At 46.1% G+C, this 12,183-nt stretch overlaps 5 protein-coding genes across 6 annotated transcripts; 2 read left to right on the top strand and 3 right to left on the bottom strand.

Moving 5' to 3' along the window:
- Positions 1-13: 13 nt before the first annotated feature.
- Positions 14-1,232, bottom strand: LOC122612513. Its single transcript, XM_043786190.1, has one exon. The coding sequence runs from the start codon at positions 1,055-1,057 to the stop codon at positions 80-82; it is 978 nt and encodes a 325-aa protein (XP_043642125.1). The 5' UTR covers positions 1,058-1,232; the 3' UTR covers positions 14-79.
- Positions 1,233-1,334: 102 nt separating this feature from the next.
- LOC122612810 (actin-like protein 6B) lies at positions 1,335-2,932 on the top strand. The gene is made up of 3 exons (XM_043786652.1): positions 1,335-1,642; positions 1,702-2,544; positions 2,603-2,932. The coding sequence occupies exons 1-3, from the start codon at positions 1,444-1,446 to the stop codon at positions 2,836-2,838; spliced, it is 1,278 nt and encodes a 425-aa protein (XP_043642587.1). The 5' UTR covers positions 1,335-1,443; the 3' UTR covers positions 2,839-2,932.
- Positions 2,933-2,942: 10 nt separating this feature from the next.
- LOC122612811 (S-methyl-5'-thioadenosine phosphorylase) lies at positions 2,943-4,379 on the bottom strand. The gene is made up of 3 exons (XM_043786654.1): positions 4,169-4,379; positions 3,317-4,096; positions 2,943-3,258 (listed from the first exon to the last, which is right to left on the bottom strand). The coding sequence occupies exons 1-3, from the start codon at positions 4,217-4,219 to the stop codon at positions 3,220-3,222; spliced, it is 870 nt and encodes a 289-aa protein (XP_043642589.1). The 5' UTR covers positions 4,220-4,379; the 3' UTR covers positions 2,943-3,219.
- A 416-nt stretch (positions 4,380-4,795) lies between these two features.
- LOC122613448 (threonylcarbamoyladenosine tRNA methylthiotransferase) lies at positions 4,796-6,629 on the top strand. The gene is made up of 2 exons (XM_043787636.1): positions 4,796-5,868; positions 5,932-6,629. The coding sequence occupies exons 1-2, from the start codon at positions 4,876-4,878 to the stop codon at positions 6,598-6,600; spliced, it is 1,662 nt and encodes a 553-aa protein (XP_043643571.1). The 5' UTR covers positions 4,796-4,875; the 3' UTR covers positions 6,601-6,629.
- LOC122613447 (uridine-cytidine kinase-like 1) lies at positions 6,622-12,106 on the bottom strand. 2 transcript variants are annotated; one of them, XM_043787634.1, is made up of 8 exons: positions 11,936-12,069; positions 10,604-11,090; positions 8,334-8,635; positions 8,159-8,265; positions 7,788-8,095; positions 7,544-7,730; positions 6,893-7,486; positions 6,622-6,833 (listed from the first exon to the last, which is right to left on the bottom strand). In XM_043787634.1, the coding sequence occupies exons 2-8, from the start codon at positions 10,849-10,851 to the stop codon at positions 6,717-6,719; spliced, it is 1,863 nt and encodes a 620-aa protein (XP_043643569.1). In that variant the 5' UTR covers positions 10,852-11,090; positions 11,936-12,069; the 3' UTR covers positions 6,622-6,716. The 2 variants fall into 2 exon arrangements, with proteins under 2 accessions (XP_043643569.1, XP_043643570.1); XM_043787635.1 differs by lacking the exon at positions 10,604-11,090 and having other exon boundaries at positions 11,936-12,106.
- Between the last annotated feature and the right edge of the window lie 77 nt (positions 12,107-12,183).

Raw genomic sequence — 12,183 nt, 5'->3', positions numbered from 1 at the left:
GATTATACAATAGTTTTAAGTTGTAATTTATAGTAATGTATTTTTTAATAAACTTATGTGCATTTTATACTAAAGAAAGTCATGTTCTCATCGTAGGCCTCCTGGAGCGCCGGATTCTAACTAAAGGTAAATGATCTTCAAAATCCACTCGCTTCACCCGGATGCGACAACTTTTAATGTAATATTTGGCGCTTTTAAGTGGAACGTAGCGGGGTGTTTCTGTCGCTCGGTTGTCAAATTTGTTTGCACCCTTATTTTCAGGTTCGTCCGCTATTTCTGTTTTGATTTCGACATCATTTGATCCATTGCTAATACCATTATCGGTGATTGTCTTGGTACTCCCAACACTCCTTTTATTGGCATTTATTATACTAGGTTTTGAGTGAGAGCTAATGCGGAATCCATCCATTGCCGAACGGAGTAAAGTGTCTGCTGGAAGCTCTTTAACCCGTATTGCTTTGAGGAACTCATCGTATTCACTCTGTGCTGTCTCCAGGTCCTTAGGACCTAGCTGTTGAGTGGCTTTTTCTAGGCGCTCCTGCTCTAGGATGAGGTCGAGCACCTCCACTTCTAAACGCCGGCGTTCGGATTGCGACAGAGATTTCAGGAAGGTCAACTGACTGAGTAGAAATTCCTGGCACTTGGTTTTCGGCACATCCGGCGGCTTCTCCGCTTGCATGCGGTTGTTCACGTTGTTCATCACCCGCCACAGGGGATCAGGGATTTGCCCTGAGGCACTAGCCAAGGCACTGATCAGCGGACGCAGTTTCACCCACCGCAGCTGCAGTTCACTCACGGAGAACGGAGCACTCAGCTCAACGCCCTCGTACCTTTGGTTAAAGGACTTGGCCAGCTGATCCCATCCCCAGGAGTCGTAATCATCGTCCAGTTGGGCCTCCACCTCCGGGATGATGAGGAAGGGATACCGACTCAGCATCTCCATAAGCAGCACATCATTTAATACGATCTGGCCACTGATGTTGGTGTTAGATATGTTGATCTCCATATGCGGAACACTGGCATGGGTCACCGCTTCCTCGGCGCTGTCGGTACTCATTTTGATATTTTCAGCAGTGGGTTGCTTTAAAGTTCTATGAAACAATTCTGTACCAGCACGAGTATTTTTGTCTGTATTTTCCAAGTTACCACATAACGGTAATTGAGGTGTTATTTCCTTAATAAATTAATTCGTCATATATTCGAGTTTCAATTTGTATTGCAAACTAACAGAGATGAAAGTTGTTCGATAACAACAAACGATACGACACCGCCGAAATCGATAGGCAGGATATTCGATATTTTGCTTCAACAATCAATAGCTCGACAGACCATCACCAGCGAGGAAGAAGCGTCGTGAAAAAAGCCGCAAAATATACACAGACTGAAATATTTTCGCGAATTTCTTGAATACAACGTGAGGAAAAGTATTCGGAACGCCCCAAAATGAGTGGCGGCACCATGCTATATGGCGGCGACGAGATCGGCGCCCTGGTCTTCGATCCCGGACATCACTCCTTACGAGTGGGCTACGCACAGGAGGATTCGCCCAAAGCGGAGATACCCTCGGTTGTGGGAATTGGAGCCGCTCCAGAGACCAATCTCGATCCGGAGACCAAAACAGACAACAATGCCACGCCAAATAGTGAGTTTCTACATTTACTTTCTAACCCGTTAAAAAAAAACCGGCAATCCCCCCTCTAGATGCCGACCAGCGCAAGTTCTATGTGGACACCAACTACGTTACCGTTCCCCGATCCAACATGGAAGTGCAGACCTATATGAAAGACGGTATGATCGACAACTGGGACCTGTTTGAGAAGGTGATTGATTACGCCTACGCCAATGTCATTCAGTCGGAGCCGGAATATCACCCCGTGCTCTTTTCCGAAGCATCGTGGAATGTGCGCAACAACCGCGAGAAGCTGACCGAGCTTATGTTCGAAAAGTACAATGTTCCAGCCTTCTTTCTGGTGAAAAACGCAGTCCTGGCTGCCTTCTCCAGCGGGCGGGCCACCGCTTTGGTTGTCGATAGCGGAGCCACCCACACTTCAGCCGTACCCGTCCATGAGGGTTATGTGCTGTCCCAGGCGGTGGTTAAGTCACCCCTGGGTGGAGACTTTCTTTCACGACAGTGTCGCCAGCATCTGGAGAAGCACGGCATTGATCTGTCGCCGGTATACAAGATTGCCTCCAAGGACGTCGTTAAGGAGCGCGACAACGGACGGTTTACGCTGCGCAAACTGCCAGAGAACCTGACTCAGTCGTGGCAGAACTACATGTTGCAGCTTATGATGCAGGACTTCCAGATGAATGTGTTGCAGGTCCTAGAGAATCCATTTGACGAACGGGTGGCTGCCCAGATTCCGACGGTGCACTATGAGTTTCCTAATGGTTATCACCAGGACTTTGGTTCTGAGCGATTCAAGATAGCCGAGAGTCTCTTTGACAACGCCATGCTGGGGGCTGGCCAATTGGCGTCCACCAGCGTGGGAATGTGTGATGCGGATGTGCGGCTGTCACTTTTTGGTTCAGTTGTCGTCACTGGTAGGCATTTTCCCTAGGTTTATAGACTTATAGCTCACTTACACCTCAATATTTTTAGGTGGCAATACTCTTCTGCAAGGCTTTCCGGAGCGCCTAAATCGCGATCTCCAGCTGCGTGCTCCCTCAAATACGCGCCTAAAAATGATTTCTGCCAATGGCAGCGTGGAGCGAAGATTCGGGGCCTGGATTGGCGGCTCTATCCTAGCCAGCATAGGTACTTTCCAGCAGATGTGGATATCGTCGCAGGAGTACGAGGAGGCCGGCAAGAGCCAAGTCGAGCGGAAGTGTCCGTAAGGACAGCGCAATCGAATTCCAATTTTAATTTTAAAGACGCAACTCTATGTAATAATATAAATGTGAACTTTTAAGTGTCCCATTATTCAGAAGACGTTCGCGCGTTTGTTTAGGAATAGATTGCATTTGATTACGAACATGTTTTTAGTTACACGCATATGTATATATTTACTGCGACGCTGACGCGGACGTTACAGTTTCACATTTCAATGGAGTTTTTACCGAATGCCTTTTGTCCCTCGGATCTAATTCATACGTAATGGATATGGAATGGACTCTGGGTCCACGCTTTTTGTGGAACTGATGATAAAGCGGTGGCACATAGATCTTGCGGCGAATCAGCGTCTCTTCTGTTATTTCGTGGCAGAGTTTTATAAATCGTCACATGGCTCCAGACATTGTGTTGTTGCAAACGCATTGCTATGGGAGAAACGCATACACTTAGTTTATAGTTATGAACATATATCAGGTCACTTACCTTGGCATTTAGTATGTCCTCCGACCAGTCCTCCTTGGCAATTCGACCAACAGCGTTGACCAGGATCTTCTTCACCTTGATCACGTTCTCGGCAAAAGTACGGAGGACATCCTGCACGTTGACACCCTCGCATCCCATGCGCCAGCAGTCGTAGTCCGTGGCAATGGCCACCGACCCGTAGAGTAGGCCTGCCTCCTTGGCTAACACCACCTCCGGACACGTGGTCATGTTTATGAGGTCCCCGCCCCATTGACGGAACATCTGGCTCTCGGAGCGAGAGGAGAAGCGCGGACCCTCAATTGTCACAATGGTGGCCTTATCGTGGGCGGGAATCTCCAGCTCCTTGGCCGCCTCCAGCAGAATGTTGCGAGTGCGTTCGCTGAATGCCGGAAACATGGGCAGGTGGCAAACACCACGTGGACTTCGTTCCTTGCCATCGTAGAAGGTTTGAAGGCGTTTAGTTGTCCTGTCGATAAAGTCATGTGGAACAACCAGGTTGCCCGGCTTGATTTCCTCGCGCAAGGACCCACATGCTGTAGAGACAATTAAGTGGGTGCAGCCCACATCGCGAAGGGCCCAGATGTTGGCCCGGTAGTTAACATTGGAGGGCATGATGTCGTGCTTGCGTCCATGACGCGCCAGGAGCACGCACTGCACTCCATTGATCTCGCCTTCAATCAGAGCATCAGAAGGTTCTCCATAGGGCGTCTCAACCACACGTTCATGCCGGTTTTCCAGGATATCTGGGTCGTCAAGTCCCGAACCGCCAATAATACCAATCTGTGGGTTATTTATAGTTTGGCATTGAACAAAATATGGGGTGCTTAATTTTTGGACGGGCCATGAACTTACTTTAATTGGAAGCGGATCCAGATTGGTGTCTTTACATTTAATCGTAATCATGGCTAGCGACGGATTGTGCTTTTACAAGCTGCTGGGCTGGCGGTCTGGAGCAGAGTAGAATGTTCCCGCTGATAGCGCACTGATAACTGTGTGTCTACACGGTAGGGTGCATAAGCCGCAAAAGTTCGGGCATATTGAAACAACACTCAGTTCGTCGTCGTGGGTGTGTAATTATGGTAATTGTGGTATGCTAATGCAATTGGAGGTGCACTTAATAAAGTTAATAATAATTTTAATAATAACTTAATATTTTTGATTATAAATTATTTAATTAATTCTATCATCGTTGTATAACCATTTGCTAATTTATCATAATTTTAAACTAACAAAATCTTCTTAATTATAACTATTAAAATTGATATCCATAGCTGTTCGTACCAACAACAGTTCTAGTGTAATCTAACAACATTAAATAAAAACAAGCTTGGAATAAATGATTAATTGTATCGTTTAAGTGGCGAACTTGATTCGGATGCTTAAAATGAAGGGTGACTAGAACTTACAGCCGACCCTGTTATCGATGCGTTAATCGGTACCCTACCCATACGCACTTTACAACACTGTCAAAGTAAAGAAGAAGAAATCTGAATGTAAACAGCTGGAAGTGCGGCACATGTGTCTTGGCATAAAAACTTGAACCAGGAGTCGGAAATACAATGTACCACCTTGGACAGGATCTGCCAGGCAACGACGTAGATGACATCGAGGATCTGATATCCGTCGATGATGTGAAGCCGCGAGAGCGATACGAAAACAAAAAGAACGTTACGGTGCGCGCCAAGAGACGAACCCAAATCCGACTTGAATCTCAGGAGGAGGAGGAGGACAAACCGAAGCCCACGATCCACACAAGTGTTATACCCGGTACCCAAAGAGTTTTTGTGAAAACATGGGGCTGCGCCCACAACAATTCGGACTCGGAGTACATGGCCGGGCAGCTGGCTGCCTACGGGTACAAACTAAGTGGCAAAGAGGAGGCGGATCTGTGGCTACTTAATAGCTGCACGGTGAAGAATCCTTCGGAGGACACGTTCCGCAACGAGATTGAGTCGGGCATGCGAAATGGCAAGCATGTCGTGGTCGCCGGTTGCGTCCCTCAGGGAGCCCCCAAATCGGACTACTTGAACGGTCTTTCTGTAATTGGTGTCCAGCAGATCGACCGAGTGGTGGAGGTCGTTGAAGAGACCCTTAAGGGTAACAGTGTCCAGCTCTTGCAGAACAAAAAGAAGGTCCATGGCCGGCGGGTGGCTGGAGCACCCCTCTCATTACCCAAAGTCCGCAAAAATCGGTTAATCGAGATCATATCCATCAACTCTGGGTGCTTAAATCAATGTACCTACTGCAAGACGAAGCACGCCCGCGGGGATTTGGCCAGCTACCCCCCAGAGGAGGTTGTAGAGCGTGCCCGACAATCGTTTGCTGAAGGCTGCTGCGAGATCTGGCTTACTTCCGAGGATACAGGAGCTTATGGTCGGGATATAGGAAGCTCTCTGCCGGAATTGCTTTGGCAGCTTGTGGAAGTGATCCCCGAGCACTGCATGCTGCGTGTGGGCATGACCAATCCACCCTATATTCTGGAGCATCTCGAGGAAGTGGCCAAGGTGCTGCAGCACCCTAGAGTATACTCCTTTTTACATGTTCCTGTCCAGGTAAGAATCTAATTCAATATATAGTGTGTATATGGTTCGCCAGACAATTATATATTTTTGCAGAGTGGTAGTGACTCAGTGCTGGGCGAGATGAAACGAGAGTACTGTCGGCAGGATTTTGAACATGTCGTGGATTTCTTAAGGGAACGTGTTCCCGGTGTAACTATTGCCACGGATATTATTTGCGGTTTCCCAACAGAGACAGAAGAGGATTTCGAGGAGACGATGACTCTATGCGCCAAGTATCGTTTTCCCAGTCTATTCATTAATCAGTTCTTCCCTCGTCCGGGCACTCCAGCTGCTAAGATGGAGCGCATCCCCGCAAACCTGGTGAAAAAGCGAACTAAACGGCTCACAGATCTCTTCTACAGCTATGAACCCTATGCGGAAAGAGTGGGTGAAGTCTACACCGTCTTGGTCACAGAAGTTTCGCACGACAAGCTCCATTACGTGGGCCACAACAAGAGCTACGAGCAGGTACTGCTACCCATGCGGGATAATCTTCTTGGTACTCGTGTACATGTGCGAATTACCAGCGCAAGCAAGTTCAGCATGGTGGGAGAAATTTTAGATGATGAACGCGATTGGACGAGATGTGCAATTAAGAAGGAGGTAACAAACATTCATGTGCAGACCAAGAGCCGGGAAAAACTAATCCAACGCTATTTGGGCATTGCTCTGGTGGTTGGAAGTGTGGCTTTCCTGATACAGCTTGTCGTTCGACTCTTATAACAACATCAATAAAACATCTTGTTCCAAATTCATAATTTAAGTAACGTTTTGAACTTAGCCTAAGATACATTAGAAACTTGATGGTTCCATATAGGTGTGGATTGGCCCTGATCTTCTTAGTACTCATCAGAGGGTTCCGTGCCAAAATAGCGATCGCCAAAGTTACCAATGCCGGGTATAACATAAAACTTACTATTAATCTCCGGATCCAGAGCGGAAGTAACAATTTTCACCTGCATAAAAGAGAGCTCAATGTTAAATGTCCCCTTCTGGAAGTTAATATCAATCTCACCTTTGGGAAGGCATAGGCAATGGAGTGCACACCGATCTCAGCCATCAAAAGGGAGGCCAGGATAATGTTGTCCTCGGGTACATCGTGATCCAGCAGCACCCGAATGGCCATCATGGCCGCTGCTCCTGTGGCCACGGTGGCATCCATTAGTATCACCTTGTAGTCTTTTATGTCTTTAGGCAGCCTCAGGTAGTAAAGCTCCGGCTCGCCGGTCTTCAGATTGGTCTGGATGAGGATCTTTCCGATACGAATGTCCTTGCACACATCACAAACGGCTTGCTCCATGGTTTCACCAGCTCGGAGAATTGAGACGCCGCATATTTTGCGCGATTCCATACGCTTGCCTTCATAAAGAACTCCTTGTGGAGTCTCTACTGTAGTTATCTTAAAAGGAAATAGACTTAGCGCATATTCAATGACTAGCCGTATCAGGCGCTTTGAGTAAAAGATAAACTCATCGCGGGACGTATTTCGGCAACGGATGAACGTGTGCAGGCCCTTAATCTGGGGCGTGGGATGCAGCAAGTGCAGAGAATGTGGCATTGGCTGGTCCTTGTAGGAGTTGGCCAGAGTTTCGCGCAGCTTAAATCCGCGCTAAAAGATGGAGAGAGAAATTAAATAGGGCAACTGCGATGGGCAGGCAATTCGTACCAGCTGAAGCTGTGTGTGCACGTGCTGAACAATGAGATGGATGGCCACCTTGTTGTCACCTCCACGGGGAACAATGATATCTGCGTGGGCCATGGTTGGAGCTATGTAATTGCAATAAGAGGGCTTAACCATATTTAGGTATTGCTTCAGCACGCCCTTTAGGTCACGTCCTCGCTGTGAGATGTCCCTAAAATTGAACATGTGCTTTTAATCAAGGTAGGCACAGCTGGGAACCAGCACCTACCTCTTTAGCCGCCTGGCCAGACGAATATCGGGATCTGTGTCCACAAAAATCTTCATATCTAGCAATTTAAGTACCTCAGGACTATGGAAGGTAAGAATACCCTCAAAGATGATCACATTAGCCCCGTACATGGTTTTCGTTTGACTCTCACGGCCATGTGTCACAAAATTGTAGACAGGAACTTCCACCTTGCGGCCCTCCTTCAGCTTGGTGAGCACGTCCAGCAACAGCTCGATGTCAAAGGCATCCGGGTGATCGAAGTTATATTCGTTGATCAGGGCCTGCTCATGCTGTTTCTCATTAAGGATCTACAGGATATCCATAATCAATTCAGTTACTGTATTTCTTCAACTAAGCTAATATCCTCCAACCTTGTAGAAACAGTCCATGGATAGCAGTGTTACCCAGGGAACGTCTAGGCTCTCGATGATTTTCTCAGCCACTGTGGTCTTGCCAGAGGCGCTACCGCCGCAGATTCCTGATGGATATTTAGCACATTAGAAGCTAGAAAGGTTTGTTTTTGGGTAGTAATGTATGTATGCATACCTATGACGAAGGGCTCGACCTGTTGCCCAGCACAATTATACCACGGCGGACGTCCGGCCGTGTAGATGGTGCGATTATTTGCGCGTATGATGCATTCGGACGGATTCGCGGTGGTGGTCTGGTTGCCAATGGATGTGGTTCGCTGTCTCCTACCGGAACGTTTCAGAGGCGACTCCAGCGATGCTTTAGCAGGCACTGTGGTGGGCGAGGCCGGGCAACAGTTGAGATCCCCGGCCAGGCCATTGCCCAGGTCGGCATATGGATCCACGTAGAGTTGCTCAGTGACATCCGAACGGTCATCGCTGCAAATAGTACGTACACAGATTAGTTGGCGATTATCAGGTTCTACACTCCCACCATTCTACCATTTAACGATGACGTTAGCGACAAGTAAAATAATTGGAATTCAGTGATTAGCCATGAGATAACATGTTTATCACCAAGCACTGATTAATTGCATAATTTCAAATATTTTTACATGTACGGAAGAGTAGATTACAGAACGTGTTAGTGAAATTGCTATACTAGCTATACTATTGCAATGCAAGCTTAAAGCTGTAAGTTCAAGGATGCAGTATACTCACTGACCTACTCTACTTCAACAGCCCCCATCTCCACATGTATTTACACCCACACAAACGCAAGAAACCAGGCATATCGCCGACGCAAAATTAGTCTACTGTTCAATATGTTCTATAAATAGCCAAGTTACTTGAGGCCTTAATTGAATGTGAAAGAAGATAACATCGTTTCATATTATCAGGCTAATTCTTATATGACAATCATTGAGATCAGTCAATACGTTACAATTACAGCTCACTTAATAAACCACGTGGGTATAGAGAAAGTACAGCAGGAGTATGCAGTAATTCGATATGGCAAAATTTGTGATTTGGCATGAAATACGATATAATCAACCTAACTTAACGAATGAGATATATGTACTGTATGGCACTTAATAAAGTGGGTTAATGTGTGAGTAAATTATCAATTATTGTTGGAAAATCAAAAGAAGTGTTTGTATAAAATGGTATACAGGTTATTGACACACTACTTTAACAAATGTGCCCTAGCAATTATGACGTTTGGGTATTTCACCCATGTGCGTTGCAGATTGCTGACGTGACCTTACGCTTAGGAGTAAACGAATGGTTTTTCCGGCCATATTCGGCCGTTAAAACATTGCAGACAGACAATAACTAGGGCCAAATACATGCAAAAACACTCAATATACATTTCTGGGTAGAATTCAATAATAGGAACACTGGGGCAGGCAGACAAAGCAACGCTAGACGAAGCTGCGCTAGCTACGCTAGCTGCGTAGGCGCGTTCGTTGCACTCATTCTTTCCGCCTTTCTCGGTATCTTCTGCTCTTCATTAGCGTGCCAAAATGAAATTCACCACACAGAGCGAAAAAACTGAGGCGCTAAGGTCATAACAAATTACTTTGTTAAAATGCAAACAACTATGTCAAAATCACAAGACAATATTTATCATAGAATAAAAACAGTATGAAATATATTTAATTAAGTTTACGTTACTCGTGATAAAATGTAAATTTAGAAGAATCAAATTTGTTGAAAACGAAATGAAATACATATTTATTTACAGTACTTAATTTTTCTCTCAGTGTTGGGCCAACAATCTGGTGACGCCACAGACGAGATTCCTCAGCATATTTATAGTTTTTGCACACCAACAAGAAGAGAGCGAGATGAGCGCTTGCCACGTGTGCTGTGCTCTTCCCGAAAAAGGAACCAACAGGTTATGCATTCCAGACGGCGGGTGGGAGAAGGACGGAAAACGGGAGTTTCCTGGAGCAAGGGAAATGCAGGATATGGGGAGCAGAGGGAGGCAAAGAGAACTGGAAATGGCAAACGCAACCGATAGACGTGGCTCATATGCGTTGTTGTGATCGCTGCCATGTTGGAGAATTGAGAGCGCACTTGCTGACGCTATCGTCTTTTCACCATTTGTTATTACTTGCCGCACCGCAGACTCAATAAACAATGTTAAACACAGCAAGCGTTAATTAAACACTGAGAACAGAAAGAGACGTTGCGAAACGGGAGTACTGGACAAACAAGCGCAGCACCAAAACAATTAGAATGGCGGTAAATGACAGAACAGAAACAACAAAAAGCAGTCAGCACACTCACACACACACAGATGCCCATGCACAAATGAATATACATATATGTACGTTTGTATGTAAAATGGGACTTCGATTGGTTTGTACGTTAAAAAATGGGGAAAATGCAATGAATTACATGTGACCATTGGTTTTGGCTGCTATAGCCTTAACCTTTGACTGCTGATGATGCTGTTGTTGCTGCTGCTGATGCGGTTGCTGATGTAGCTGTTGCTGCTGGTGGGCAGCGATGGTTAGTAAACCGGCGGATGCGGCTGCAAATGCCGAATTCGCTTTTGATCCCTTTGGCACATCGTTGTTGCTACTATTGATGCTGTTGTTGTTGTTGTGGCCCGACTTGCTGCACAAAAACGTGATGCTGCTCATTTTTAGCCCGCTCCCGATCCGCCAACGATTTTGAATCACTCAGTCCGTCGGCGTGGGCGTGAGAACTTGGATGTGGAGGCAGCAAGAACACAGCAACCGGCGATGCCAAGCCAAAATGGGTCACTCACTCACAAAACGCTCACGCGAATCGCCGCCGGCGTGGATCACATGTGATTTAGAGCTTTTATTTCGTTAGCAGCGATTCACCTTTTGCGTTGTGGCCAATATTTATTCGATAACTAATAGAAACAAAAAATTAAGGCGAAGGTGTAGCGAGAAGTGCGAGGTGAGCGGCGTTTGGGGATTGAATGACAAGAAAAAGTGTTAAGGCAGCTAAGGTTAAAAAGCTGCGCTGCGGTTTCCTCTGCTGGCGTCGTCTCCGCATTGTTGTTGTCGCCTGCCTTGGCCTAGAGGCGGGCGTGTTGGACGTGAGGTAGGCGTGACACGACTTGGTCAAAGGTGATTTCATTTTAATCCCATTTTCATAACAATTATATATCTAAATCACTTTTGTGAGGCGTAGCATATTTAATTTGTTAGAGAAAACACGATGCTTATATATTAGGTGCATAGTCATGAAATATTTCACATATATGCTTATACACATATAATTTTGTATCATTCCATATATGGCTCTAAAGTAATTTTGAAAGTCTTTCTACAGTATGAATATTCTTTTAGCAAAGAGACTCGCTCACGTGCCCATCTCTAGCTTGTAACTGTTCTCGCAGGGGGTTCGCTTCGCATTCTCTCTCACTCTCTCTTCCGATCCGATGCAACCGGCGACTATATCGAAATTGAGTTTATCACATGTTATGCGTTTGCAAATGTAGTGGTGTTTGCGAACGCAGGCCCTATGCCATTTTCCCAGCATTTATTTATATTGCGTGTTTAGAGGCCCCACGACGCACACATGTAAGTACGTACGTACGTACGATGAATGGTTTGGAGCACATGCTCTATAGATATGTATGTACGCGGGTATGTGTGAGTGTGTATCACATTCTAATGACTTTTGTTGGATTTTCACACTTTACTTTCGGCCGTGCATGAATTAATGCGGCATTAAAAAGTCATTCGTTACCTGTCGGAGCTAGCGGAACTCGATGGGTTGTAGAACTTGATTTGTTTCGTCTGGGTCACAGACATTTCGACTAGCGAATAGTGATTGCAGCAGCCAGTTGCAGCGATTAGAAAAAAACACGCGGTGATTTACTTCGTCGTGCCTCTCCCTCTCCCAGCAAGTGACTGATTCGTTTCTAAAGGCATTGCGTTGAAAAAACGTGCGCCGCCTTCGTATACATACATATATATAGTACATCTACCCGAGCT

This window comes from Drosophila teissieri, chromosome 2R (assembly GCF_016746235.2).
Source record: "Drosophila teissieri strain GT53w chromosome 2R, Prin_Dtei_1.1, whole genome shotgun sequence".
NCBI lineage: Eukaryota > Metazoa > Arthropoda > Insecta > Diptera > Drosophilidae > Drosophila > Drosophila teissieri.
Note: the sequence above shows the minus strand (reverse complement) of the source record. Positions and strands in the feature narration are given on the sequence as shown.

What these genes read in the sequence shown, in the direction of transcription:
- LOC122612513 (XM_043786190.1), bottom strand. Translation starts at nt 1,057, where the DNA reads ATGAGTACCGACAGCGCCGAGGAAGCGGTGACCCATGCCAGTGTTCCG.
- LOC122612810 (XM_043786652.1), top strand. Translation starts at nt 1,444, where the DNA reads ATGAGTGGCGGCACCATGCTATATGGCGGCGACGAGATCGGCGCCCTG. An exon ending in CAACAATGCCACGCCAAATA is followed by an intron (nt 1,643 to 1,701) that starts GTGAGTTTCTAC and finishes TCCCCCCTCTAG; the next exon opens with ATGCCGACCAGCGCAAGTTC. An exon ending in TGGTTCAGTTGTCGTCACTG is followed by an intron (nt 2,545 to 2,602) that starts GTAGGCATTTTC and finishes CAATATTTTTAG; the next exon opens with GTGGCAATACTCTTCTGCAA.
- LOC122612811 (XM_043786654.1), bottom strand. Translation starts at nt 4,219, where the DNA reads ATGATTACGATTAAATGTAAAGACACCAATCTGGATCCGCTTCCAATT. An exon ending in TGGATCCGCTTCCAATTAAA is followed by an intron (nt 4,097 to 4,168) that starts GTAAGTTCATGG and finishes AATAACCCACAG; the next exon opens with ATTGGTATTATTGGCGGTTC. An exon ending in AGGACATACTAAATGCCAAG is followed by an intron (nt 3,259 to 3,316) that starts GTAAGTGACCTG and finishes TTTCTCCCATAG; the next exon opens with CAATGCGTTTGCAACAACAC.
- LOC122613448 (XM_043787636.1), top strand. Translation starts at nt 4,876, where the DNA reads ATGTACCACCTTGGACAGGATCTGCCAGGCAACGACGTAGATGACATC. An exon ending in TTTTACATGTTCCTGTCCAG is followed by an intron (nt 5,869 to 5,931) that starts GTAAGAATCTAA and finishes ATATTTTTGCAG; the next exon opens with AGTGGTAGTGACTCAGTGCT.
- LOC122613447 (XM_043787634.1), bottom strand. Translation starts at nt 10,851, where the DNA reads ATGAGCAGCATCACGTTTTTGTGCAGCAAGTCGGGCCACAACAACAAC. An exon ending in GGTCGAGCCCTTCGTCATAG is followed by an intron (nt 8,266 to 8,333) that starts GTATGCATACAT and finishes AATATCCATCAG; the next exon opens with GAATCTGCGGCGGTAGCGCC. An exon ending in TGCACACACAGCTTCAGCTG is followed by an intron (nt 7,487 to 7,543) that starts GTACGAATTGCC and finishes TCCATCTTTTAG; the next exon opens with CGCGGATTTAAGCTGCGCGA.